This window comes from Colletotrichum chrysophilum (assembly GCF_026319265.1).
Source record: "Colletotrichum chrysophilum strain AFK26 chromosome Unknown scaffold_29, whole genome shotgun sequence".
In the NCBI taxonomy this organism is placed as follows: domain Eukaryota; kingdom Fungi; phylum Ascomycota; class Sordariomycetes; order Glomerellales; family Glomerellaceae; genus Colletotrichum; species Colletotrichum chrysophilum.
This window is the reverse complement of record NW_026517316.1, coordinates 416,142-443,991: the sequence shown is the minus strand read 5'-3', so window position 1 is coordinate 443,991 and position 27,850 is coordinate 416,142. Positions and strand designations below refer to the sequence as shown.

Below are 27,850 nucleotides of genomic sequence, written 5' to 3'. Positions count from 1 at the left end.
CTACATAGTACTTATTAATGCTCTATAAGTTATTAATTTATTATTATATTATTTAATAAATATAAAGTATTAGCTACTTATTTTACTACTACTCTCTTTACATAAAATAAAGTTTTTATAATTTTAGTAATTAAAGTTATTATAATAGAGGAAAAGTTATTATGTTATCTCTCTTAAGACCTCTATATTTTCTAATACTAAGTATAATACTTCTATATTCATACTTTAGGTTATATCTATTTGGGTTACTTAATCCTTTTCTATATCTATACCTTACTATATACTGTACCTCAGCTCGAGACAACACCTTTATCCTCGTCAGTATCCCACAACGGCATCCCCTCCTCCTTCTCCTCCTCCTCCACCACCACCACCCCCTCCCTCCCTAATACATAGTACCAAGTACTCCAGAAAGGCTGCCGACGCCTGTCATCCAGCAAACAGAATGACAGCAGGGCCGCCTTTTACCGACCAACCGAAATGGACAAGGTCACGAATACACGGTGAGCAGGGCAGAATGGGGTGAGGAAAGCGACCATGTCGACATTCACATGCTAAAAACTAGCGGTGGCCACTCTTGTCGACGACCTCGCAGGGCATCGAAAATGGAACATACCGAGGAACCCCGTTACCCACCCCAGGTCCTGTCTTTTTCTTGGCTGCGCTCCTTTGCCGTTGAGTTGGCCAGTCGACAAGCAGCCCAGCCGCTCGTCGCTGCGCAGAAGCATCCCACCCACCACCCAGTGCAATTCAAGCTTGATATGAAAGGGGGCTGTTCCTGGCTGGACAATGGAAAAGGTAATTGGCATGTTCCAATCAAGCATGTTGATGGAAGAATACAAGGGGAACGTTTACCCGTTCAACTGGCGCAATGGTGGTTTCAGGGCGCATAGCTTGCCCTGCATCCTGGGGCTGAGTGTGCCTCGGATCCGAACGTGTGCCAATGAACCGCCAGCCTAGCGCTGGAGGCTAGCATCTGTCACGCTCGGTTGTTCCCTTTCGCACAACTGGTTCCTGGAATCGTTCGTTCAGGGGGGTCTCCTGCTCTTCGCCCCCAAGATCTCGGGCACACGCTGGTAGGCGTCGCTGAGAGCACAGGGGTCCCTCATCTGGAGGGTATCATTCGGGCGGCACGAGGGGTGTGTCCCGAGCCTGGACGGTCCGAATGGTCACCCAGTTGATGTCCACTCTCGTGCTCCTGATCCATGTTGGTCAGATTGTGTTGGTGGTCTTTCGTGACTCGCATATGAGCATTTGCCGATGATTAGGCGATCCGAACATGCGAGAAGCCGACGACGGCGATGACCCGAGTCCAACTGCTCTCTGCTCCTCTGCTCTTTGCGGGGGGAAGCCGGCCTGCCTCCTCGATGCGAGATGACTGCTGTCCACCGGGAGGGGAAAAGGGCACACAGTTAAGCTGACCTTTAACGATTCGGCCTAAACTTCAGCGGTCGGGGGCTGGCTGGCTGCATGGAGGTAGCACCAGATGACTCGGCCGAACAAGGGGCGCGGCAGCTGGGAAGGCCCAGTCCCGTCCGTCCGCCCGCTCCGGGGAATCTTTAAACATTTGGGCGACGAACCAAGACGCACTGCCGTTGCGTCCATGACAGCCACTTAGCCCGTTCCAGAAATTGGTGTCCGAGGCGGCTGCAGCAAGGACATCGGTACCCAAGGTATTGACACCGCGCGCCGAGTGAAGAACTGGGCCGACGGGCGGGAAATGGATCGGCGCAGCAGCCCGGCCACGCGCGTAGGTAGCTTGGGGTGCAGAGTGTTGGCTGCTGCTGCTGCGTGCCATGCTGCCCGGCTGACGAATCGCGGATCTTCTGCATTGCGTTGCCAATTGGGCGTCGATGATGGTTGAGGGTGTGGTTGGAGTATCCAATAAGTCACAGTCACAGGGCATTGATGAGACGCCTCCTCTGCTGGCGGCATGCAGCTGGGATCATGGCACAGTGAAATCACATTCATCTTGTTCTATTGCTTCCATCATGCTTCCAACGAGCTTCCAACACGCTTCTCGAAGAGCGGGAGAAGCGCAGAGGAAAGCGGCACGGCATGATATGTTAGAGCGGGCGTCAAATTTCCTCGGCCCCCATGGACGAAATCGATGGTTCGGACGACAAGTCGTGCCGTGGGACGTGGTGTGCCTACCGTGGGGTCGGACCAGGTCCAGCAGCGCGTTTTACGAATGGAACGGCCCAACGTGGCTTCTGAGCATTAAAGTTCATTAGAGCTGTCGGCAAAGAAGATAAGAAGGAACAGAAGGATCCAAGGGAAAGGGGATGAAGTCATGATGGGGACCTCGGGAATAGGTTCTCTGGTTGATCTGGAGAGAGGTAATTAAACTTTGGAAAACCCGCAAGGGGCGGTTCCTTGATGCTTGCACAGGCTGCTCCTTTTTCTCCAGTCAAGGGTCCCGTCAGCCTTACGCTACTGCTACGACGACCACGAATGGGCAAGGCGCCGTGAGATGATCTTAGCTTTCCAAGAAGTCTCCCCGTCGCGCGGAGGTGTGGTAACATGGGGGCGAAATAGCGGTTTGCATGGGTGTGGGAAGGGACGGGGAAAAAAGGAAACCCTCAAGCTGTCGTGGACACGTTTGGTTTGGTCTTTTTTTCGTATCCATATCCGCAGTTGCGAGACGAGACGAGAGTGGATTTGGATTCGATTCATGGATGTTCAGGAACGCAGTGGCAGCCCAGGGTCATAAGCGCCGATAACCCGCAGAAAACGACCCCCAAGTGGCATTTTGGAGGGGTCGGAGGACACGGGATGGATGGAAATGGGCATCGTTCGATGCTCCTTTTTGCGCGATATCCAAGAGGTTATTTTAGATTTATTGGAAGATCATCGAGAATCCTTTAAATGGTGGATCTCCGCTGACGACACGGGGGCCCGACACAGAGCAGGTAAGGTAAGGTACTCTGAAAAGCGGGGATGAGCTGTCCGATTCCGGCAAGTGAGGGGCAATATTCCAGCGCTCTGCCATCACGGTAAGATTAGTGATTCATGCGCCAACTGCTTTTTGGCTGGCGACCCCTCAGACCCCTCGACGTCGCTTATCTAATCCTCGTCGTTGGGCGGGGGCACCTGGGGCAATACCTCCAAAAATATTGATTCATTCATGCCAGCTCAATTTCTTTGCCATCCACAAGCCCATCCACAGCCTCATCGCCAACGACCAGAAGACCATCAGGAAAAACAAGCACACCCACACATATACCAGCCGTGACGAGGGTGATTTCCGAAAAAAGAACACATTGCGAGACCAGCTGCAGCAGAGCAATACGCCATCACCACCCATCTCAATCTCAATTCACTCCCGCGGCCTCGTCCCGCCTTAACCGAGCGACTGGGGGGGCCTTTGAGAGGGCATCTCGAATCGACAAAGTACCACCAGCAGCAGCAGCAGCAATCTTTCTTGTCGGCCTCCTCTTTGGGACTTTTGTGCTAGCCGGAGAGCGGCACCGAGATCAAGCGGAGAAGCATCTTCAGGGCCAGATTGCACTTGCTGGGGTGTCCAAAGACGTAACCCTGGAAGTCTTGAGAGATATCATCATCAAAGGCGAATCACCAGGAAGAGAAAGAGGAAAAAGTTGCGCATATCTTGACCACCATGGACAAAGATCTCGACAATGCGAACCCGACCATCCTGAGCGCGGCTCAGATGCCGACGCGTCAGACCAAGAGGATAGCGCCAAGGAAGGGCCCAGATGCCAAATATAACGATGTCATTCTGGCCAAACCTGCCTACCTGTCACGCCCCTTCTGCGATGACGACTCCTTATGGCCCGACAGGGACGTTGTCGATGACGACTTTGCTGAGGAGCCTATCGATGAGCAGGAAATCTACGGTGAGAGGCCTCTTTCCCCTTTTTTTCCTCTACCTATTCATTGTTCTGTCACCTGCGTCTCATACAATCGTTTCCTTGCGTAAAGCAGAAAACTGGAAAGGTGCACCATGCCGAGTCTTCCAGACAAGTCCACTCGGAGTCATGGTCCACACGAGGGTAGACGAGGCAAGCGCCACTCGCTGCGGCCATGCCATATCACGAGACCGTTGGCCCCTCTTTACCATGCGATGCATAGTCGCATTGATCTCAGTTGCTGCGTGATGCGTCGACGAGGATGCTCACCGTTGTGGGTTTCGCTTCCGCCTCCTCGCAAGGCGAGGAATGCCCATTCTTCTCTCTCCAGTTCGACCTAACGCCGAACCGCCGCGAATCCCCTGCCACACTTACCAGACCCTGTAGGGATCACGCAACTGACGTTTCATAGACTTGATATCTACCATCTCTGATCCAGAGCACCCCCTCTCTCTGGGCCAGCTGGCGGTGGTCAACCTTCCTGACATCCACATCAACCCACCTCCCTGTTCAGGACCGTCAGACCCCAATGCGCTGGTGCAGGTCAAGGTCGACTTGACGCCCACCGTATCACACTGCTCTCTCGCCACCGTCCTTGGCTTGGGGGTTCGTGTGCGTCTGGAGCAAGCGCTCCCCCCCAATTACCGCGTCGACGTCAGGGTCAAGGAGAACGCCCACGCCCAGGATGACCAGGTCAACAAACAGCTGAGCGACAAGGAGCGCGTCGCTGCCGCCCTGGAGAACGACACCCTCAGGGGGGTTCTGGACAAGATGCTCGAAACCTGCGTATGATCGGTGCGAATCCGTCACGGCTATCGGCGTATAACGTCGCAGAACTGCAGATTGCATATCGCCATCTGGGTCTAGGTTGAACTTGGGATGGTAAAATGGCAAATTTATCCACAATCGACATTTGCTTGACAGCCGGAAATAAACAAGGAATCGTGTCTTTAAATAGGTGTGATCGACGCTCTGTACCTTTTTTTTTTCTTGACCAAGGCATCGCCACCTTGGCAGGGGGATTATTAAGTATATCGATTCTTCTGCCATGGCAAAACCAGAAGACACCCACCCAGCCCAGTATTGGCAACTCACATACCCAAGGTGGGATCGACAGGTACCGTCATCCACCGACGGGTGCACGAAAAGGGTCCTTTTGCTTACGGGACTCGCATCCGCGGCGGCGGCGGCGCAGCCTTCTCCCCACCTGACGAAAGCTCGCAGGGTCTGGGCGGGATCGGCCAACGGTTCATGACTCTCGCAAGCCCGGCGGCCGTTTTCCGGGTAGGGCTGGGACGACGGGAAGAGGGGGAGGTTTCTTGCTGCTCTTCACGAAAATGTGCTCGGACTGTTTGCGTGGTGGTCCACACTACGTTTCCGTACGGAAAAAATAGAGGAACTATGTCATGAGCAATATGATGGCTTTCCGAGCGGGATGATGTGTTCACACAATTGTCGGAATGGGTAGTAGCAATAAGACGTCGTACCTATCGAGTAGCTAGCACATGTTTACATGGCCCATGTTCCCGTGCCCTTCCGACATGGTTGGAAACATTGTGCTTACCACCATCTATATCAAGTGCCATATTATTGCATTCAATAGCCGAGCCAGAGGTATCATCCCTCTGGCTCGCTAACTGCCCACCGCGACAGCCGACGTGATTACCGGTTCAGGGTCTTTTTAACGAAGAGATAATGAAGTTTATCCCGCAAACATTCTGCACTAGCTGGCTGCTACTGCTGCTGCCGCCAGGGGACGACGAGGAGAAATCGTTTCTCGGTATGCGGATCTGCAATAAGATGGATGGGCTTCGTCCAAGGCAATGGACCGTCCTGTCCAACTTCGCCTGCACCAAAAACTTGCATGGCGTTACATTTGTGGCGCTGGCCATGTCCTCTCGCTCCTGCCGCGCCCCTGCCCCCAACCCAACCCAACCACACGAGGGGGTAAGGTAGGTAGGTAGGCAAGTGTTTTGCTGCTGGGTGCAAGTCAGATCGAAGAACGGCATGGGGAGAAACCAACCACCAGCAGCGTTACATCCAGCAAACCACATCCTTTTGCTGCAGCGCAAGCAAGCCCACGGGCCGTAGGGAGCGCTGCAATTATTGGATTTCTTCCTTCACGCCCCCCCTTCTGGCGGCGCAAAACTCTAATACATAGTGCAGCAGTTGTAAGCTGCCCAAGGGTACGCAGGTTGGTTTTGCAGATCTACCGTGTAGGAGTGAGTAAATCCACGCACGGCACGACGAGCTAAGTTTCCCGTGCCTCGAACAGACAGAAGGGGACCACACGTACGGACGTATTATGTTTGTTGGATCAGCTTCGTGGTTTACCCGGCCATGAGGCAATTGGTGGACGGAGGTCCTTCTTAGCTCGGGGTAGGTAGGCCAGGTCAGGTACCTAGGGTTCGAATGAAGAATCCCCGTCCGATCTGCAACTCCCGAGCCTTCCGTGGCCCAAGCTCTTTTCCCTATTCTCATCGTCTTCGTCCACGGCTTCAGTCTTGTTGGATTTGCAATCTTTGTACGCTTTTGGGGGGGTCGTCATGGCTAGCGACACTCGTCGTCGTCACGCTGTCACAGGTTCGATCAAGAAGGGGAGAACGCATTCTGGCCAAACATCGAGTCCGTGGCTGCGCCTCCCCCACAGCGACAGGTCTGGATGCGCGGTTGCAGGGCCATGCCCAGCAGGAGGTAAGCCGCGGGCCACATACACCATCTAACGTCGATCGATCGTGTCCAATGAAGGCCACTCGGCGATATTGAACTTGCGTCACACGGCATGCCCGTCGAGATTCGACGAGTACCAGAGGCGGCGGGCGGGATGCATCTTCAACACAGGGAGCCGCCTCCTCTCCCGTCTCCCGCCATGCGCTGCAGCATCGCGACGATTACCTGACAAGCGTCCGACGTTGGAAGGTCGCATGGGGCTCTCTCCTTCTTTATCGGCGAGACGGCGACGAAGGCGAGTGACGGGGAATGTGCGCTCAGCCACACAGCCTGAATCGGAAAGAGACAAAAATTACGCCCAATGAGGACGTCTGTCAAGCTCAAGAAGGAAGTTCCCAACGAAAAATGCGTGTTCAACGGGGTGTGGGTTGGCATGTGCCGAAGGGGGGCCAGACAACCTCTCTCGAGGCGTCAAAACGGCAGGTCCCTGGGCCGGCAGGTAGGTAGGCATGATACGGTACTTTCTTGTCGTTGTTGGTGGTGGTGTGGGATATGGGGGCGGCCGGCCATCTGGGGTCGCGGCCAGGGCGGCGGCGTTGCAAAGAGGAAGGGCCTGGAGCTTGGGATACGGAGGGTTGTGATGCATGGCGAGGTAGGTTTAAGGAGGTTGACTTGCAGCGAGGAGTCCTTGCCAAAGTCGCATATCACATCATGTCTCTCGTTCTGCAGTGGCTGGTGGGGGTGTGTTCAAGGTGTTGCTGTTGTTGTTGTTGTCGTTGTTGTTGTTGGAAAGCTTTCGTTGTGTGTTGTCGTGATTGCTTCCGAGTTTCCTCTAAAGGAAGGCTGAAAGTCTTGGAAACCCGGTCCGCGCGATTTGCCCACATGGCTCTTCGTCATCTACTACCCTACTCTTGATGCTGAAGATAGCGCAAGGCAAGATACGCTTCTTTCGCAGAACCGGTCCAGTTGTCTTGTGTCTCTCTCTCACACACACAATTCGTACCTAAGGATGCAAGTTGTCAAAAGTGCAGCTCACCCAAGCGACGGCCGGAGCCCGCCGATCATCCATCCTTAACCCTGTCTCGTTCTTGTCTCTCTGCGTCGTCTAGCAGGACTTGGCGGCGAACCCTGGTTTCTGGTCGTTCATCGACACAATCTACGGATACAACGAAAGCTAGCAGAACAGAGTTTCGGTGAACTGTCCGGGCGATATCCCGCTTTACAAACGGTACCGCGGTAAACCATGATAATTCCGCGGTAGTACCGCTGTCAAAATGTCACTGCCGCCGCGCCAGGGCCACGACTCTCTACCGTCGCATTTCAATATACGTCGGGTGGCGGAAGAGATACACCCGTTTCCTCTTTCTAATCTTTTGTTTCTTTTGAATGTATCTTTGCCTGTCTGCTGCCAATGCGGCAGGGCGCAGGGCACGCGACACTACGCGCATGTTCACACGCAGTTTCCGTTTCCAGGGGAAGTCCCATGCGGATCTGCCATCTGCAATTATGCGCTTACGATAAAACGGCGTCAACTTCAACTTGGCAAAGCAGTGACAACGACGAATACTGTGGCGTCGCATAACGCTCTTCATTGCTTTGCTTCATATGGAAAGGTAAAAGAGTACTGCGCAGCAGCAACATGCAGCAAGGTAGACTTTGTCGCGACATGGAAGTGCCAAACAAATACGTGTCGTTATACCCTCTATGATGGTCTCAGCGTGGCGATATTCATGATTCGCAAAGAGCTGGGCGGGGGGAATACGTGGGCTGCTGGCGTCTGTCTCGTCGCCTCTGACACTTTACCCGCGCGGCGTTTACTACAGGATCCCTTGGAGACGTGCGCGCCAAAGAACAAAAATGTCACCTATTCAAAGGGAAAAAAACCTTCACGGTGGCTGCGCTAGATGAGCTCGCGTGGCTTAGAGTGGGCTCTCTCGAAGTCTACGATCTGGGCTTTTCGACATCTGCCGACCCGATGTTTTGCCAGTATGGATACCAGAATCGACCGTCTGAGCTCGAGAAGGCGACGTCAGTGGGGGGTTTTGAGGGGCAAAAGGGGGCGTGGTGAAGGGACCAGAAGGTTTTCCGGGTGTACTATGTAGTTTGGCTTGTCTTTTTTAAAATTTTGGTTCGGTATCCGTATTCTCGCGTGGGTTTTTTTCTCGTGCATGTATCTCGACATGGTGGTGTTGGTAGGGTCAAGGAAGTGAAGATTTGCAGGCGACAGGAAGGTTTAAGACAAGGTAGCGTTGTACACTGGGCTGGAGGGTTGATCCCCGTCAGATACAGCCGCTCCAACAGACGGCTCTCGTTTAGAAGACGGCGCCGTTGATCAGAGATATTTGTAGCGCCAATTGTCAATGTCAATCTTTGTCCAATTCAAGATTGCCGTTGATGGCACCCGAGACGAACTGTAACAAGTTCTAGCCTAAAGAGTCAACTGTTTCGGCGTTAGAGGAAGAGAGGGAAAGAGAGGGGTGGAATCTGGAGTAAAGTCGGTGTGCTGGGGTGTAACTCGCCAGAGAGGGGCAAAGAGTGGATGAGGGGGGCAAGACCAGGCAAGGTGAAAGTGAGGTGTCACGGTGTGTGGTTTTTCTTCGCCTTGTGCGACCTGGCTGACGGTGAGGGGAGGGGAGGGAGTTGCAGCAGAGATAAACCGGGGATAGTGTCACCAGAAAGAAGAGGGGGGAAGAAAGAAACTCCGCAATGGACGGCCCGATTGCGACGGCGACGGCGGTGGGGGGGAGGCTACTCCAGGTCCTGGTCCCCCCTTCCGGGTTCCGGGGGCTGCCGCAGGCGCAGCCGGTTCTTGGACTTGAGGAATGTCAGTGGAGGGAATTCGTTCGACGGCTAGACGAAAGGGACGAACACCCCCCGGTTGGTGATCGGCGCTCCGTACGGCCGGCCATGACGATGAGATTTGGAGTAGGGCGGGGGGTTCCCTCTGTACTTTGTTGAGGAAATGGGTGTGGTGGTCAGGGTCTCCAGTTGATGGCCAAGAGATGAGTTCCATACCTGGGCCGTATCACCTTCTGGCGTGCCATGTGTGTTCCGATAGCCCCGGGTACCAACACAATTCGAGCTTTGTTGACATGCGTCGACGATTCTAAGATCTACGCCGTACAGCATTTTTAGTCCTTCGAGCTGTGCCCAAGCGTGTGAATGAAGGCGGCAGCAGCGTTGGGTGGTATCATTTTCCGGGGTATGGAGCCAGGGACGTCTAAGTCCGCTTTGTAAATCCGCGGCCTTTTCCTTTGTCCACTCCAAACAAGCTACTGGGTCTTGATCGACTGTATCGTGAAGCTCTGCTACGTGTGTGACCACTGCCAAGGGCAAAACGTCCAAAGGGGGCTCGTTTGGAGACAGGTGTCACGGAGCTTTTTTCTCTAATGTTTAATTCTGGGGTTGTTTGGGGGCTATATATGGAGCTGTTTCACGATAGTTCGATCAGCCAAGAAGGAGGCTGGTAACGGAAGCGCATGTTCCCGCGATGGGGCTCATGTCGTCTTACCCACGAAACATTAGGCTAGGATAGAAAACATGAAGGATTTAGCCTGGAGCTGTCTTCTGACGTTCGGAAATGGCGGCTGCACGGGTGGAATTTGCTGGGGAGGTTCTCGACATTGACATGGGCTGCTTGCTCCGTCTTAGGGAGATTCGGTCAGGTGGATTCTTGTTACGGAAGAACATCAAGGACCTTGAGCTCTTCCGTACATGGACTAGCAAACCATCAACGTTCTCAGACACGGCGATGGCTTTCCCTGACTTACACCTAGGGGACCACGCCAATGCATGCAAAAGTTGAGTTCGGCCAGCGTCACTACGTGCAAACTCTAAGGAGAAGGGCTTGATTTGCTTTCATGGCACATTAGTCTGCTTGGTGCCGGTCCTGACGGCGTCCAAGTTGATGCAGTTGACTTTAGTGTCTGCTGCCTAGCACCGGGCTGCTTGACGCCCAACAGCTATGAATTTGCTTGGGTAAGCTCTGTGACTGTTTCCTCGGAAAAATATGCTTGGCATCGCCGCAATATACGAGACTCATGAATCTGTTGTGCGCCATCATCAAAGACATCAAGTTAAGGCAGGACAGTAGCTTGCGACGCAGTAACAACATATTTTCAATGTACGCCGAATCACAGTGAGTTCAGAGGGCATTTTCTACATGATTAGGAAGTAATTAGACTTAGAAGAGCACACGGCATAAAATAATATATGTTTTGTGATATGATGAAAACCGCATTTCTTTTACCGCCTCTGTGCCGCTGCGCCCGAACAATACGTTTTGTAAACTTTCATCGCTCGTTATCATTCGGAATAATGAGATGAAATGAAAAAAGATGTGTTGTTTCTCGGACGTTGATTGTTGGAAGAGGACCTGACATCGATGGAGTTAGGCGAATAGAACGAACATGCCGAAAACGCGATGACAGCCAGCAGAGTGATTGTCTTCGTTTGCAACTGACTAACCTAGAAAGAGTTGCTTCTTCTCTTTGGGAATTGAAACAACAAAGCTATTAGCAGCTTGACTGGCAGTAATAGCACTGTTTAAGCTAGCTGTTAATGTTAGTTGAAGCCGGGCGATCGTAACTCTCGATCTCCACCACATGCCATCAAAACATCGCACGCTGAATCTCACGATGCACCCATTGAAACCCACAACACCACACTAATATCAATCAAATGTTTCTCATAAGATGCACGAAGCATTTGAAAATTTCATAGAATTGTAGTTTTCCTCTGGCAACCACGAGCCACGCCATTTGCCAGCTGCCCCATCAGAGCGGGACCTGCCACCTGCAAGCCGCACGCTGGGTGAGCTACATGAGTCCCTTGCCGGGGTGCGACTTCCAACCAAGGACCCGGTCTTCTCCGGATCCTTCCCAATTCGCCCAGATCGTCTAGTTGGTTAGGATGATACGTTGTGGTCTCCATCACTCAGCGATACCGTGTTGACGGCGGTTCGAATCCGCCTCTGGGCAATTACTTTTTGTTTTTCTCGTGTCAATCGAGAGGTCACGCACGGTTGGGAATTCCACCGTTAGAGAAATGTTTGCTTCAACTTCTTCCTTCGGCTTCGGTTTTTGCCGATTCATGAGGGAGGTTCGCCAAAACTGACTAATGAGTCGAGTCAGTTAGAGAAACACGAGATATTAGACGCCAAGAGGGTCTGGAGGAGTCCTCGTTCACCCCGTACATGCGCGTCCACGAGCACGTCCACCAACTCAATCTGGGATGAGCAATGCGCCACACACCTTTCACGGCATATCCGGGGTCGGGTCGCCGAAGCGGAGTAGATTGGGATCCGGCGCCCGCAAGTTCCCCGACAACAGCCAGATCCTGGGTTCCGTGAGGAGGCTACAGTTTTCAGCACGACATTTCCCGATTTGCCTCTCAACTCCAAACGGCCCGTGACCGCAACCAGAGCCATGCAATCCGAGAGGAGTCTCGTTGAGGTATCTATCTGATGGCCTCATGTAGACGTGAAAGATGGAGACCGTCCCCGTTTTTTTCTTGGTATACAACGGCCCGAGCACCTAGTGTCTCATGGACGGCTCATCTATTAACAAACATTCTCACCAGATGCCTCATGCATGGGAGGCATCATTCCATCCTTCCGTCCCCAAACGGCGACTTGCAGGATCGCAAGACCACATGTCCGTATGCACGCGCCAACTCCATCATTCTCGAATGGCTCGGCATCACAGCTGACGACGAGCTCCGCCTGCGGCCACCATACATCTTTCCTTCAACCCCTAGCCCCCTCATTCGCCAAGAATCTCGCTCTCGATGAGGCTCTTGTAGAACTCTGGTTCGAGGAAGGTGGCCACGCTAACGTCTTCGCTCAGACCCTTTCTCCTCCTGGTCTTCAACACAAAGTCCCTAGCCGTAGCCTGCGCGCTAGCCGGCTGTAGTGGCCGGATGATGACCTCCTTGTCAAGAGGATCACCGGGCACAATACTCCAGCTGTCGAATGTCAGACTCACCATGGCCATGCCCTTCGTCTTGATGCGCAGATCTGTCTCGAAACCGAACGAGTCGATGACAGGAATGAGGCCGTTGACACGGTAAAGCGGCGTGCCGGCCACCGGGCCGTCCTGGAGAACGTGGCCACGGCGTCTGGCCAGCGTCGTGTAAACCTCCGTGGCCGAGTCCTGAGGTCCAGTCACAGAGACGGAGTACAGAGGCTCCATTAGTCTAGGTGAGGCCATCAGGAAGGAGGAGTAGCATGCTCGGCGGGAGGTGGGGATGATCTGACCGCCTCCCCTGAAGATGGCTTCCGAAGCCAACGACACATCGGTGATTCTGAACTTTGTATTTCGAATGGCTGTCACGATATCGAGTTAGTGTACCGGTGAGCAAGCAGAGGCTGGGAAGTGGTCTGATGTGGGGACAGAATTTCTGCTAAGGGCCGTGCCCCCATCCTGGTCAACCAAAGAGAGGCATGGTTGTGGGAAAAGAGTCTCGTGCGTAGAAGCAGGTTTTCTTCTGACAGGTCGGGGTAGGTGAGGGGCCTTTGCTGCTAATGCAAGCCATGCCTAAGAACCCAACCCCAACCCCAGTTCCATGTGTTGGACCCTCCCGGGAGCTATTTCCGCCTGGTCGGGGACCAATAACGGCGCCTGGCGAGGGCATTGAAGGACGACACGAAGACAGGAGGCGAGGAAGAACAGGGGCAAGGGAATGGGGGAACTCACGCTCTTCACACAGGGGGCCTTCTCTGGTTGCCCAGCTGAATCCTTGGCGGATGGTCTCCTTGACCGTAGTCAGGAGCTTCTTGTCGACCTGCAGCTCGTTAGCCTGTTGGTTCCTTCAAAGGGGTCAGTCAAGGAAGCCACCGGGCCTTACCTCGGAGGGCAACGTGTCGTCTTGAAGGATGTTGGGTCCCATCTCATCAGGACCGAATGCCCAGATGCTTCTCGCCGCCAGTTTGTCCCAGCCGTAAGTTTCTTCGAAGTAGTTGGCCGTCCTGCGGATTGGATCCCGAATCTTGACCTTGCCGGACTCAATGTCCTCTGAGATGCCCTTGTCAAGCTGCTCGGCGACCATCGTGATCTTGTTCTTCTTGTTCGGCGTGATCGCATAGCACTTTGTCGCCGACTGCTCTACGACCGTCTCGCAGAACCGGGTGACGGGGTCGGACACCTTGATCTCCATATCGGCATACAGACGTCTTAAGTCGTGCAAAACACAATCCATGTACAGCTCGCCCGTACCCAAGACAATGTGCTCTCCTGACTCTTCGACCTTGGTAGTGATCAATGGATAACTCTTTTGAATTTTGCGTAGGCCGTCCAGCATCTTTGGCAGTTCTGAGGGGTTGATGGGCTCAACAGCTACCTTCAGGACCGACTCTGTGAAATGAGTGACGGGTTTGAAGATGTACACATCTTCGTCGTCCTCTAGCTTTGGGGGGAAGATCGTCGCCGTCTTGACGATCGAGTTGTCGACACCACTCAGCAGCACAAAATTGCCTGCTGGCACACCATCCGTGGGAATGTTGTACCTTGATTCGCCGATGAAAACATCTGATATCGTTGCCATTGCCATATCTTCGTCGTCGTCTGTGGAGTAGCTTTCTCCTAGGACTCTGACTTGTGTGTCGGGGCGAGCCGTACCACTCAAGACACGACCGAAAGAGTAGAAGCTCTTGGCATCTGCCGTGCTGAACAACTTGGAGACGTGAATCACAAGAGGCCCGTCCTGGTTGCAGGCCTTCATGGACCCGGCAACCTTAGTGTCCAGTGGTCCAGTGTAGTACTTCTCCAGGTATCTCTCAGCAGCCTCTTGCGGTGATGGGACGTGTCGCACAATCATGTCGACGAAGCCTGTTGAAGGACCGAAAAATTGTTCGCACACCAGCTTCAACAAGACCTTGGCATCGGCCTTATATTGAGATGGCTTAAGAGTGATGCCCAGTGTGCCCAATACTCTCTTCAACTCTTCAGGGGTGTCGCTGATGGTATGGGTGAAGATCTTGTAAATCGGTTCCAGAACGAACTTGACGAACGAACGGCTTGAGTGAGTCTCTGTCGGTTTCCTCGTGAAGTTGCGCTTCTCAGGATTGAAGTAGATGTCTCCCCATAACCTCTTCGCGAAATCCTCGGTGTTGATACCGCCGTAAGTGTCGGTGTACATCTTCGAGAATGACTGCAGAGTGAAGCACCAGCCCATGTCGGTACACGCGAAAAGAACATTTCCTTTCTCAGGACTGATCCGTTTCGTCTCGCCTTTGCCCGGGATCGTGTTCTCGATGACTGTGTTGACCTCCTCGATGACATGCTTGAGCTTGAAGTACGCGTCCTTAGGGGGCAGCTTCAGCTCAAGAACGAGGCGATCCATCTTGTTGATGATGAGCGTGAGCGGAATATCTTCCAAAACCGCGTGCTTGATGATCTGCTCTGTGTTGACCTGAACCCCTTCCACCACATCAACGACCAAGCAGACACCATCCGCCAATCGCAAGCTGGCCGCCACCTCGTCGACGAAGTTAACGTGGCCCGGCGTATCAAGAATATTGACCAGATGCGACTTGCCCTTTGTGCTTTGGAGCACCAGGCTCATGGGCGCCGCTTTGATCGAAACTCCTCTCTCCCTCTCGACTACGTGGACGTCGGTGTACCGAAGCTGCTCGTCTCGGTTCTTGCCAACGCGGCGCTCCAGTCTGTCGGTAATGTCATGGGTTTCGAGAACCAGCATGTCCATGAACGCTGTCTTGCCGTGATGGAGATGTCCTGCCAGCGCCACATTTCGTATTTGATCGGGGAAGCTCATCAGGTCGGTCATGAAGCTGCGGTCGAAGAAAACGGGTGGCAGATCGGTCTCCTCGATGTTGAACTTCTTCTGCTCGACAGGAGCAATGATGGGCTGCGTAAGAAGCTGCTCGTCCTCCTCCCGAACTAGAACTTCGACCTCGTCTCCGTATACTTGTTGCGCCGTGGGATAGTACTGTTTGTCTTCGTGCAGGATGATCGCATTCGACGGGCCGTCGTCTGTCATCATGTCAGCATCAACTTCACTGGAGAACAGTGCAGAGTAAGTACCATCGATCTCCATCAGCTCCTGGCCCGTAGGCGCAGGTGCCTCGCTCGCATCGTCTCCATAGTAGTCCGCATCCACGCCCCTTTCAGACGCCTCTTCAGAACCGACATCCTCGCCGATGAAGTTACCGAACCTGTGAAGGAAAAGTCAGTCTGATGCCAAAGTCGAAGCGAAGGGGAAAAGACATACTCATCGTATAGGTCGTCCATTGTGGCGTCTAAATGCTCGGGTGGAGTTGGTCGTTGCGGTTTGTCTAATGACGATAAATCTCGACCCAGTCGCGGTCGCAGTCGCAGAGTCGCGCCTAGAATGACCCTGGCCTCACAAACTTTCTTGCAAGGCTGCAGTGTGGCTAGTGCACATGTGTGGCTGCGAGGCTGGAACACTGCTGCGATATGCTTACTCCCTGGCTTCGCTTCTCGCGCTAGGGAAGCAGGTACACTAGGACCGGCAGGGGGTCAGTGCTTCCTGATAGCTACTGCGCCACAGGGACCCGGACGGGACACCGCAACGTCCCAGCTGTGCTAGGGTCCGGTCGGAGCAACCCCACCAAACATCAAAAAGGCGGCGGTGGGAGGGGTGGATGATTAGAAGCACGTCTTCCTAATAAGTGACCTGCCGCCCAACAAAATTGTTTGCTTCAATTTGTTTGCTTGCTCTCTCCAGGTCACACATAAACAAGACAGTCCCCCGGCTCTGTTCTCGACACAATCTTCTATTCTACAACCACCTCGAGTCTCACTTGCACGACATTCACAATGGCCAACCTTCCCCCCGTTTACATTGTTTCTGCCGCCAGAACCCCCGTCGGTTCGTTCCTTGGGTAAGTCTGGACCCTACTTCGTCGGAGAAGAAGAAAGAAATGTTCACCGCCTGGATCGAGAAGCTAACGTTTTGCCTTGGACAGCTCTCTGTCTAGCCTGAGCGCCACGCAACTGGGCTCCCACGCCATCAAGGGTATGTAAATGTCTTATCAACGGTCCGGAGCAAGCGCGGGGCAGTCCACCGCTAACCCCTCGTCAACAGCCGCCGTCGAGCGTGTTCCCCAGATCAAGCCCGAGGATGTCGAGGAGGTCATCTACGGCAATGTCCTGTCCGCCAAGTATGTCTGATATCACGGATAAGCTGCAAAGCTGCAAAAACAAACAAGATTGCTGACCACCCATCGCTATCTAGCCTCGGACAGGCCCCCGCCCGCCAGTGTGCTCTCGGAGCCGGCCTCTCTCAGGGAGTCGCCGCCACGACCGTCAACAAGGTCTGCGCCTCCGGCATGAAGGCCATCATTCTCGGCGCCCAGACCATCCTCACCGGCACCGCTGACATCGTCGTCGCCGGTGGCACTGAGTCCATGACCAACACCCCCCACTACCTCCCCGTCCTCCGTAACGGTGCCAAGTACGGCAACCAGACCCTCGTCGACGGTGTCCTCCAGGACGGTCTGACCGACGCCTACGGCAAGAAGGAGCACATGGGCATGGCTGCTGAGCTTTGCGCAAAGGACCACGACATCACCCGCGAGCAGCAGGACGAGTACGCCATCAACACCTACAAGAAGGCCCAGGCCGCTACCGAGGCAGGCATCTTCTCCAAGGAGATTGCCCCCGTCGAGGTCTCTGGTGGCCGCGGCAAGCCTGCCATCACCGTTGACCGTGATGACGAGGTCAAGAACCTCAACGAGGCCAAGCTTAAGGCCATGCGCCCCGCCTTCATTCCCAACGGCGGTACCGTCACGGCCCCCAACGCTGCCCCCCTCAACGACGGCGCCGCCGCCGTCGTCCTCATGTCCGAGGCCAAGGTTAAGGAGCTCGGCGTCACTCCTATCGCCAAGATTCGCGGCTGGGCCGACGCCGCCCGCGAGCCGGAGCGCTTCACCATCGCCCCCGCGCTGGCCATTCCCAAGGCCATCAAGCACGCCGGCCTCACCGAGAAGGACGTTAACTTTTACGAGATCAACGAGGCCTTCTCCGTCGTCGCCCTCGCCAACATCAAGCTTCTGAACCTCGACCCTGAGACCGTCAACGTCTTCGGTGGCTCCGTCGCCATTGGTCACCCTCTGGGCTGCTCCGGTGCCCGCATCGTCACCACTCTCACCACCGTTCTCCGCGAGAAGAAGGCCAAGATTGGTGTTGCCGGTATCTGCAACGGCGGCGGCGGCGCCTCTGCCATTGTCATCGAGAACCTGCAATAAGCTGCGCAAAGCACATGCTAAACTGCAAACGTTCTCGGAGCTCCGAGCTGGTGCGGGTCTGTAATTCACTAGAGAGGACCTTGAATTCACTCGGAGAACGTGGGGACTGGCTGCATGGCGGGGCTTTCCTGAGCTGAAGAAAAAAAAAAAAAACAGGCCACGACCCCTCCATCAAGCACAGGTGCCGCAACTTGCGCGCGCCGCGCCGCGGGCCATGACTCCCCCGACCCGTTTCTGCAGATTATTTGACGCACCAAAAAAGAAGGAAGATGGTCACATTTGGTTCCCGTATTATCCTCGCGCCAAAAAAAGTTTCAGTATACCAGCGTTTTAGATATAACGCATCGGGCCACCCCGTTGCAGCTTTGTTTTACCTAATATCACGAATCAGACGACTGCATCTTTTCCCAAAAGCTTCCCATCTGCCGTGATCTGCGCCTTTTTTCTGCGGCTAGTTCCTGTCGTGATACTCCACCTGCGTCGCATCCTGATATGCGTGGCTGTGCTGCTCGAATTATCAGATTTTTTCGATAATCAAGCTCGTGGGGGGGTGGAGGGGGGAGGCAACGGATCCAAACCGAGCGATGAGACCTGATTTGGTGTCGCGACATCGGCCGAGGTGGACCACACGTCCAAGGATCACTCATCTCATGGGGATCACTAATCTCTTGCCGCGGGAGGATTCGCAGTGTTCGTCGTATGCATAACTCTTTTGTGCAACTATGGTAACTATTGTACATCGAGGGAGTAGAAAAGGAAAGGAAAAAGAAAAAGAACTGAAAGACAACTTAGTATCTCTCCAGCTGAGAAGACCGCCTCCTTTTTTTCTTGCTCTCCCTCTCTCCCTACCCATCATCTCAAGGCGCGGTACAAACAGAAAAACGAAGAAATGAAGTAAAACGCCAATGACCCAATCCCACGCCATGCCAAAACCCCCCGGCCAAAAAGAATTAGGCGGGATGAGGGTTATTTAAAGATAAATCCATGTGAGCCCTGGGTAACATGGCAGCCAGCCATTCAGCACCGCTATGCCGCCTGGTATCTTCGTAATTGTGAAATGCATTGTTCACCTAGTCCCCTTACTTTCCCACAAGACACATCTGTCCTCCCGGAATCCGCACGTGGCCGAGCGTTTGCAGAGTTGTTTCAATCCGCAGTGTCCATGGCGTCGCCAGCCTCAGAAGACGGGAGAACGCCCTCCTTGAGCCACTTTGACCAGCCCTCATTGGACTTCTGCACGTCCGCCTGGCTCATGCCCTTCATCCACGGGCTGTTGAAGACAAACTTCTCACGAAGTTTGGTGTCGCGCTTGTTGCTTGCGTTCTTGAGTCTCTCGAGATGGCGCTCCCGAGCTTCCTTCTCCTTGGGAATGTTGTCATAGACAAAGTACTCAGACGTACCTGCCTTCCAGACCATCTTGCTCGTGTTGAGGCAGATGCTGATAGAAAGGTCCTCATCATACGAAATCGGCTTGGGGATCTGGCTTTCATCGAACTTCTCGTCGCTGGCTGGCAAGTTCCTGGCCAGGACGGCCTTCTGAAGCTTATGGCGAGGCACACCTTCGGTCGGCTCGACTTGGATGAAGGACGAAATGTAATATTGCCAGCGGTCTTTTGCCTTCATCTCGTCCATGTAGAATGTCGTGTCTTCACGTTGAAGCCAGCGAACAGTCGCCTCAGTCTTTTGCGGGAACTAAATTTTGGTTAGATGGCGATGAAACCCGTCGTTGATTCAGACTTACCCAGCAAATGACAAACATCTCTCCATCCTTGACGCATTTCTCCGCATACTTCCTGGCGGCGATTTCGGCCTGGTAGTTGGTCTCGTCCTTCTCGCGGCTGTGAAGATATTGCTGGATCAAATCCGGCGTCTTCTCCTTGGCGTCAGTGCTACTGCAGGTCAAGGCTAGACGGCAGAGAGTCTTCAAGAGGTCCTGAATGGTGTAAAGCTTCCACCCGCTCTTGAGGTAGTAGTGGCGCAGTACATCCTGGTACTTGACCTCGTCAATGTCGCCGGCAATGTACTCCTCCACTAGGTCGAGAGTCTTTGGCCAAAACGTTGAAGCATCATCCTGAGGACTAAAGTAGTTCAGGGTGTTATCTGCCAACCCAATGTCCTTGGCAGGACGCGGCCGGCTTTGGCGATTGATCTCCTCGATGACGCTTTCTTTGCTCTCCTTCACGTCTCTCAGCCTGGTGTAAACAGTCTGAAAGACGTTGAAGAAGACGAAGATGGTTTGGTTGCAGAAGAAGTTGTACCATGGCCTGGAAAAGAAGCCATCTGCCTTCAACTCGCCGTCCGCAGTCAACAGAGTATCGTCGCCTGTGGTGACGATTGGCTGAGGAACGATGGGCATCCAGCGCTCATTGGACACTTCCGGTCCAGCACCTTCTTCGGGTGCATCTGGCATCTCTTCTTCGTTGGCAGAACCAACTTCAGGAGTAGTTTCCTTGCTACCAGATGCCGCACTTCCCTCCTTCTGCCCGCGAGGCTTGGAGCCATTACGTCCAGGATCCAGAACGCCACGAAGCAAGTCACCCCTTCTACCGGTACGGCGGCTGCGGCCGTTGGTCAACTCCGCCGGGACAGACTCTTCGTTATCATCCTCTTCCGAGACATCCTGCAGTCTGGGTAGGCGTCCCTCGATTTCCTCTTCAGGAATATCGAAGAAGGCGGGGATAAAGGTCTCAAAGAATTCCGTGATGCGTTCCTTTTCGGGCACGCTGTGCTGGCCGCTGCTGACGGTGTAGAGCATCATCAGACGGAGAAGCTCGATGACAACCTTCTTGTCTGAGAAATCCCAGACGAGCTGGTGGCGTGGGGCCTTGCCCTTCAGGCTGCGCTGACGTTTCTGCTCTTCAGCCTTCGTCTTGATGACGTCGACGAGATGCTTGGCAGACAGATTTCTCTTGTCATTTTGCTTCACCAAAATACCCATGTGGTCAAGACTCTTGAGATGCATGTTCTCAACTTGCGCGTGCCACACCTTCTCCCACTCACGCTGCGAGAAGCGCCACTCCTCATCCTTTTGCTTCATGCGAGTCAAAACTATCGGAACCACATTGAGCGGGTTCGAGAACAAATCGTTGACGACCTCAGGACCCTTATCACCGTAGATCTTTTTGCAGACGCGCTTGAACACAGACGTACTGTGGCCGGCCAACGCCTGCGGCATCTGGAAATGCTCACGCTCAACTGGCGACATGACGCTGATTTGCTGAGCAACAGGCTCCAAGAGCTGGATGCATTTCAAATTCGCCTCAATGTTGAAGTCGTAATCGTGACGTTCTTCCTCGATACGGTGAAGGCCTTCTTCAAATCCGTTCTTGCGGTGGGCAACGAATCCTGAGTCCTCGGAGGCCCACGTAGGGTGAGAAGCCCAATCGTCGTTCAAGACGGAGTTGCAGAGTTCGTCGCGACCGCTGCAGGGTTTGAGTCGTTCCTATTCAAGAGTCAGTACAGGCGCAGGTTCTTTTTAGATTTGACACATACCCGCTTCGGCAGGAGACGGTAGCTAGGACCGTAGCCGCGGCAGTTGCTCAAGGAAACCTTGCCGCTCGGCGGGGCAGGGCGGTTGTCGACGACCTCATCATGCGGCTCATACTTCAGGAAAGCCTTCCAGAATCCCATAAGTTCAGGGTTGGCAGCAAAGAAGACACTGCCCTTGTGGAAGACCGTGTTGCGATCGATGATGGATTGGCTGAACAAGTTGCAGACTTTGAGGAACTCGTTGAAAGCCGTTTTGTTGCCAAGATACTTCTTCACCTTCTCAAAGAAGGCGATCTCGTCTGAGTTCGACGTGGTAGCCGTAGGCGGTCCGAGAGGCTCAGGTAGGATCGGCGTCAACGTCGGCTCGACCGCTGGCGCATCAGCAATCAGAGCCTTATTGTGTGCAAGCTTCGCTCGCTTGTTGTTCGCGCTGGTTGGGGGAGCTGCGCCGGGTGCGGCTCGCATCACTGGGGGCGGCACTTCGGAGACGGCAGGCGCGGGAACAGGCGTCTGCTTGTCGGGTCTTGGGCGCTTCTTGTTATTCTCCTTGGAAGCACTCGGGGGTGCGAAGCTGCCCAACGGGGGCATCTTTTGTGCACCCATGGGCTGCGGAGTTTGGTTCGGACCAGGACCAGGCGGTTGTTCCTCTCCTGGACGGCCAGGTGTACCCTTCGCTTGGCCGGCGGACTCGGGCAAAAACTGCTTGAAATCTTCCAGCAGGTCCGGTGCGGTGTGGAACAAAGTAGTGACTTGAGCGTACACGTCCTGAATAGGCTTCTGTTCGCGTTGGTAGGTTTGAAGGATCTCGAGGAATTGTTTGTAAATTTCTGGCTTGTCCTGGAAGCGATTCTGCAGCGTGGTTAGCGCGCGAGGTCTCAGAATTCGACGCGGCGGTGGTGGGTGGATTTTGCAGGTAAACTTGCCTTTATTTTGTTTACGTAGCTAATCGCGTGGTTGAACTCGACAGGACCGCGGCGTTCAAGGTTTGCCTGCTGTTGTTGCTGCTGGTTTGCGTTGCCGTTGACATTTGCGGGTCCGGTGACCGGAGTAGGGGTATGCGCGTTGCGAGGCGGCTGTTGAGAGTTGGCAGGGTGCGCACCTTGAGCTTGAGGGCCACGCTGCTGAGCACCCTGAGCCTCAAAGGCAGCAGCCAGATTCTGAGCCTGCTGGCCAAAACCACCAGGGCCGTTCTGGACAGGCGTGCTGAAGTTGGCCTCGGGACTCTCGATACTGTGCTGAGGCTGCTGCTGTTGTTGCTGCCAATTGGGGCCGCGCTGGGGAAAGAGCGATTGCGAAGCGCCTCCAGGATGCGCGTGTCCGCCATCGACCTGCGCGCCCCGGCCAGCGATCGATTGAACCGTCGTACCCATCGGTGTCGTTACTCTGATGGTATTCGGATCGTTACCAGCGCCGCATTCGATTCGGTAACCGGGCGGCAGGAATGTGTTGAAGCCCTGGATTAGATTGGGATGGCCGGCGAAAAGCTCCGAGACACGATTGATGACACCGGGAGTATCGATGCTACTATCGTCAGCGATGCCACGGTAAAGGAAGATCTTCATTACACGTACGCCTGACTCTTGAAGTCTTTCATGATATCAAGGAATCGATTGTAGACATCCGGCTGGTCGTGGAACTGCACCTTGACCTGATCCAGATACGTCAAGGCATCCTGTCAGACATCGTCAGCGCATGATCTTAGTCGCAACCCCTACAGGCCGAAATCCAAGCGTTACTTGAACCATGCCGTGCTCTCCCATCGCCATCGCGGAGGATGCATTCGATTGTTGGATTACGAAGGGAGATGAGATGAATGAAGCGACAGTAGTGATTACAATCGGATGAAGTGTACACGCGAAAGACAAAGGCGGAATACGAGCCGAGGCGAGGCGCGAGACCCTGGGCGACAACGGGAATATGCACGCGGGGCGGCCATGCATCCTGCCTGACCTGCGCCGTATCGGCGCACCAGCCCACACTGGTTTCCACTTTGGATGGTCAAGCCACAGGTAGCAGGCGCGCCAACAAATGGTGTCTTCTGGTTGAGCGAAATTCATAAAGCAAATTTAGACTTACGTTCAAAATTGGCTGCTGGCCATGGGCAATGCCGCCCTGGCCTTGCTGCTGCATCTGACCTTGGCCTCCAGCAGCGCCAGCGCCGGCACTGCCACTGTTACCGCCGCCGCCGCCGCCAAAGGGACCTTGTTGCATCGGTGGTTGGCCTTCGCGTTGTTGGAGCGGTCCGCCAAAGACAGGGGGGCCTCCGTTCGCGGCCCCCAGGGAGTTGCTCGGGGGCCCGGTCGTATGTGGGATGGGGGCGAACATCTGATGCTGGGCATTCGGGTTGTTCGGGCCACCGTGTTGCGGCGGCCTGTTGTTGTCGGGCTGAAGGGGGCCGCCGAAGTTTGCGCCGGGACCGGCTGGGGCGCCGAGGGGCATAGGAGGACCGGAGGAGCCTGAGCCGTGGTTTGCCAGCAGACCGCCAGGGCTGTGGATTGCGCCCATGGCGCGTGATGCGACGGGCTGGTGTATTGGGATCGAGCCGGCATTGCTGTGATGGGGAGGTCCGGCAGGATAACCCTCGCGAAGTCGTCTTTCGGCTTGTTCCTGTTCGTGTCGCTCTTGTTCACGTCGCTCCTTGTCGCGTCGTTCCATCCTTTCGGCCTCCATGGCCATCAGGCGACGGTTCTCCTCCATGGGATCAAGAACGCCCTCTCCGGCGGGTTTCCCGCTCATCATCCTGAGATCGATCGTCTTCTGAGAATGCAAAAGTTAGCGACGCGAATGCGGGAGGATAGCGAGACAGGAGGGGCTGTGGAAGTTGGCGCAAGCGTCCCAAGAGGGGGGGCTGGATCGTCAACCACGCAAGCTTTGCTGCGTCGCCCGGGAGCTTAGGGGAGGAGGATTGCGCACTGGTCGAGCGAGACTTACAGACTGATGATACTGTAGCTAATTCTCTGTCTACATGAGGATCAGGGTGATGGGTCTCGGGAGGCGGGAATGAAGATCAGGAATAACGTCACGCTTGGAAAATTCGTGATGAGCTTGCACCTTGCTCAAACCCCTTCCTGGTTGATTGGAATGAGAGAGCCTGCCCGGGTGCGGCTTTTGCCGTGTCACGTGGAGATAAGATCTTATCAACAAGCTCTGTGACCCGCTAACCGGATTTGGAGCAGTAGCGATTTCATCTGATGTTCCCGTTTTTTGCCGCGGATACGCGATGCTTCCGATTTGCTCGGTCGTGACGCAAAATGCCATGACGACAGCCTCACTCTAGGTATGCCGTGTAACGATAAACGTGTGCTCTGGTTCCCTGAAGATGTGTGCTCCACCAGCTTGCCTGTGGCTTGATCCCTTGGAGATGCGTCGCTCACATTTCATCGTGTTTGCACCGGCGACGTCCGCCTCATTGTCTCCCGCACCTCGGCGCGCAAAGAAGCACATGACATAAATGTTCCATTGATTTGTAGACTGCGGGTATCCAATCATTCTCTCATCAGTCGTCCTACTCATACCTGGACCTGCCAGCTCACGTCGCGCATTCCTCAGATATAGTTGCGGACTTCCTTGATGATCCACTGCGCACCAATCAGTCTGTGATCCAGAGCGCCCTGGTTGGCTTGCTGGCAAATTGGAAAACTTACCACTTCACCATTAGCGACGGTGCTTGCGACGTTGATAACCTCGATGTTGCCAGGCTGGATCTGAGGGTACACTCAGTGATTGCGCAAAACAAGCAATGAACCAGGGTACTCACAAATTTGGTGCCGTCCTTACTCTCCCACCAGATATCTCTATCATCACCTATCGCCTTGGCCTTGTGGTTTTCGGGCCATGGGCTGACGGTGACCATGTGCGCCTCAACAAATCTGCGAATGTTTCTCTGCGCTCTCTCTTGCCCATCACCACCCTCATAGGCGCTTTCGCCAAAGTGCTGGTACTCCTTGGGGTCTTCCCAGGGCTTTCGCGGCAAGTTCTCGACGGCGGAGTTTAGCGGCGCAAGCACCGTTGTGTTCTGAGTCTGGTCGTCTAACCTGCGAGAAGCGGATTCGATGTCGCGAGTGAAGCTGGCGAAGACGTTGATGCTCCTGTCGCGGCCCATCACATCGGAGAGCCTGACGCCGTCCTGTGCCGGAGGCGGCTGGGAGTCGGAGGGGTCTGAGGGCGGCATGGCTGGGCCGATAGGGTTCACGGGGGCGAGCGGCTTCTGACGGAGAATGCGGGGAGCGTACGGACCGCGGCGTTCAACGGGCAAGTTCATCAACTGCGCCGTGGCTACGGAACAGGATAGGAGAACAAGAAGGGTGGTTGGCCGTTTCATGATGCTTTCAGGGCCGGATATCTAACGGTCAGATCAGAAAAAGGAACGTCCCAAGCGGTTCTCACGGAGGCAAGAGCACTGGCAGCAAAACTGGATTGAGCCTCTGGTGGTGCTCGTCACTGCAGCGCAGTCTGGAAAGGTGTTTGGCGGCTCCTTACGCAGGATGATGTAGCGGCTGGATTCTCCACGGGACCAGATTTTTGGAAATCTGCAGGTTCTGATTGGCTACATGTCTCATGACATCACCTGATGTGCTGTGTACAGTGCCTTCCACCTGCTGTTGCGCCTACGACGTAGTGATGTACTGCATAGTAAACTGCGCGACACATCTAAAAATGCGGAGATAGCATTTCAGTACAAATCGCATGAATTCCGAGCCTGCACTGGTGTTTCTGCGCCCGACGAGAACCTCATTTTCTTCCTCAGCGGGAAGTGAGTGAAGTCGCCGAGATTCACCGAGCACGACGACATTGTCTCAAGACGTGAAGGGCTTCGGAGCCTTTTGTCTCGCAGGAGCAGCGATTGCGGAGACGGCTCGTTCGATTTTGTTCTCCACATGCACGGGCACTGCCAGGTTGCGGGTTGCCAGGCCGGCCGGAGAAGGTGAAGATGCGCGACGGGAAGAGGTCGGGATTTATTGCTACATTCGAACAGGCAAGCAAGGGCTTTCAGCAACAGACGCAACAGTACCAACCAGCAATTCGCATTGCAAAAGTCTGAGAACCGCTGACCATCAAATTGATAGCCACTGGCTCTTGAATAGCGCAATGGAACCCGAACTTCCAGCACCGTTTATTCAATCCATGATTCATGAAAGAGACGAATGAAACGAATGAACAGGTGGCAAGTCGGATGTTGTATTGTCGGCGACGTGAAGGAGCAGCATCTGACCATGTCTGTTCCGCCCGCACGTCTGTCCCGAGCTCTTCTTTCACATGCAAGTGCTTCTGCGCCGTCTCTGTCCTGGGCTGTCCAGCGCTGCACGGCTATCCGTACCTGCCTGCCTCGAAGTAGGTACCTACTCCAACTCCAGCCCCCAAATGCCCCCCAAATATGCCCCAGAACGGAGGGGGGGAAGGGTAGTACCTTACGTGGGAGGCACGGAGCAGAGGCGGAGAGAACTCGTCCTTCACAAGTGTGGAGGACAAGCTGGAAGACTGAGTGGTCGCCCGGCAGCCAGGCTGGGCCGAAAAGAGGGGACGGCAATGCAGGTGGCAGGCTGGCCGAGCTGGGGAAACCGTCAGTGGGAGTGGAAGATCCTCGGTCAGGTGCTAAAAGTTCCGGACCGGCATCATCTGACCTGGTGCACTTGGGAGAATGTGTGGGGGAAGAGGCTTGTGTGGGTGAGACTACCTTAGTGTGTCTGTAGCCCGTGAAGAGAGGGGGCAAACAGGTGCTCGATGCAGCCGCAATGCCTCTAGTGTTGGTGCATTGTTCGGATCGCGTCTGCAAGAAGGCTGGAGAGGAGGGTTTTGGAAACTGTCCTGTCTCCAATGGGCGGTGGCGTTGAAGACTACACTATCAAGATTCACCTGTTCACCGCAAAGACGGGGGTTCTTCTGCATCGTTTTTGACACGAGGCATGACATTTGGTTGGCCTTTTGGCGTTCCGGGTGCCATGGCGGTGGGGACAGGAAGCCTGTGCTCGCTGTAAGAGGTGACGGCGTGACGGGATGCCTCCGGTAATTGGGAACCTTGGGACGCATACACAGACAGCGCAGCGGCTCTCGCCTCAGCTTGGGATAAAGCATGAGCGTCAGCGTGACCACGAGCATGACCGTGACCGACAACCTTCACATGTCAGAATCGAAGAGCCTGAAACTGTCAAAAAAAATTCTTCGCGGCCTTCCACGCCAACGTGGTCTCAATTGCCTTGTGAAAGTCGGGTGGCCCGTCAGAGCTAACCTAAAGCTCAACGGCACGCCTCACGTCGACGACGGGTCACCACGGATACGGATAGGGGACTTGTCGAATTGCCATCTGCCATCCCTTCTCCAGCTACGGGCAGCGACCGACCGTAGGGTACTCGCTCGCTCACTGTAGCACTCTAGCAGGCTCTCTTTCCAATCCGTCTCCTACCGTTGGTCATCGTGGCCAGCTTCCCCAGCAACAACAGCAAGACAGATCCAGTCCAGTGCATGCCGTAGTCAGTTTCCTGTTGCGTACCCCGTATCGCGGCCCCGTAGGAGCTTCAACAGTTTTGGTGTTCCCCCCACACTTCCCCCAGTTTTGCTCTTCGCGGTCCACCACCGAAAGGAGCGAAGCCAGGTACTA

General features: G+C 54.6%; 5 protein-coding genes and 1 non-coding gene across 6 annotated transcripts; 3 read left to right on the top strand and 3 right to left on the bottom strand.

Moving 5' to 3' along the window:
* Positions 1-3,619: 3,619 nt before the first annotated feature.
* On the top strand, positions 3,620-4,661 carry COL26b_004760 (uncharacterized protein; the record flags this gene model as incomplete). The annotated part of the gene is made up of 2 exons (XM_053177627.1): positions 3,620-3,857; positions 4,282-4,661. The coding sequence occupies 2 exons, from the start codon at positions 3,620-3,622 to the stop codon at positions 4,659-4,661; spliced, it is 618 nt and encodes a 205-aa protein (XP_053038520.1).
* Positions 4,662-11,426: 6,765 nt separating this feature from the next.
* COL26b_004759 lies at positions 11,427-11,518 on the top strand. The gene has a single exon. It is a non-coding gene; the product is annotated as a tRNA-His (tRNA).
* A 783-nt stretch (positions 11,519-12,301) lies between these two features.
* Positions 12,302-15,787, bottom strand: COL26b_004758 (uncharacterized protein; the record flags this gene model as incomplete). Its single annotated transcript, XM_053177626.1, has 4 exons — positions 12,302-12,864; positions 13,235-13,322; positions 13,386-15,711; positions 15,768-15,787. 4 exons carry the CDS (start codon positions 15,785-15,787, stop codon positions 12,302-12,304), a joined length of 2,997 nt encoding a protein of 998 aa, XP_053038519.1.
* Positions 15,788-16,336: 549 nt separating this feature from the next.
* On the top strand, positions 16,337-17,766 carry COL26b_004757 (uncharacterized protein; the record flags this gene model as incomplete). The annotated part of the gene is made up of 4 exons (XM_053177625.1): positions 16,337-16,401; positions 16,486-16,535; positions 16,605-16,680; positions 16,755-17,766. The coding sequence occupies 4 exons, from the start codon at positions 16,337-16,339 to the stop codon at positions 17,764-17,766; spliced, it is 1,203 nt and encodes a 400-aa protein (XP_053038518.1).
* A 1,146-nt stretch (positions 17,767-18,912) lies between these two features.
* Positions 18,913-23,952, bottom strand: COL26b_004756 (uncharacterized protein; the record flags this gene model as incomplete). Its single annotated transcript, XM_053177624.1, has 6 exons — positions 18,913-19,458; positions 19,508-21,208; positions 21,259-22,104; positions 22,194-22,779; positions 22,827-22,927; positions 23,332-23,952. 6 exons carry the CDS (start codon positions 23,950-23,952, stop codon positions 18,913-18,915), a joined length of 4,401 nt encoding a protein of 1,466 aa, XP_053038517.1.
* An 848-nt stretch (positions 23,953-24,800) lies between these two features.
* COL26b_004755 (uncharacterized protein) lies at positions 24,801-25,516 on the bottom strand (the record flags this gene model as incomplete). Its single annotated transcript, XM_053177623.1, has 3 exons — positions 24,801-24,878; positions 24,900-24,959; positions 25,013-25,516. The coding sequence occupies 3 exons, from the start codon at positions 25,514-25,516 to the stop codon at positions 24,801-24,803; spliced, it is 642 nt and encodes a 213-aa protein (XP_053038516.1).
* Between the last annotated feature and the right edge of the window lie 2,334 nt (positions 25,517-27,850).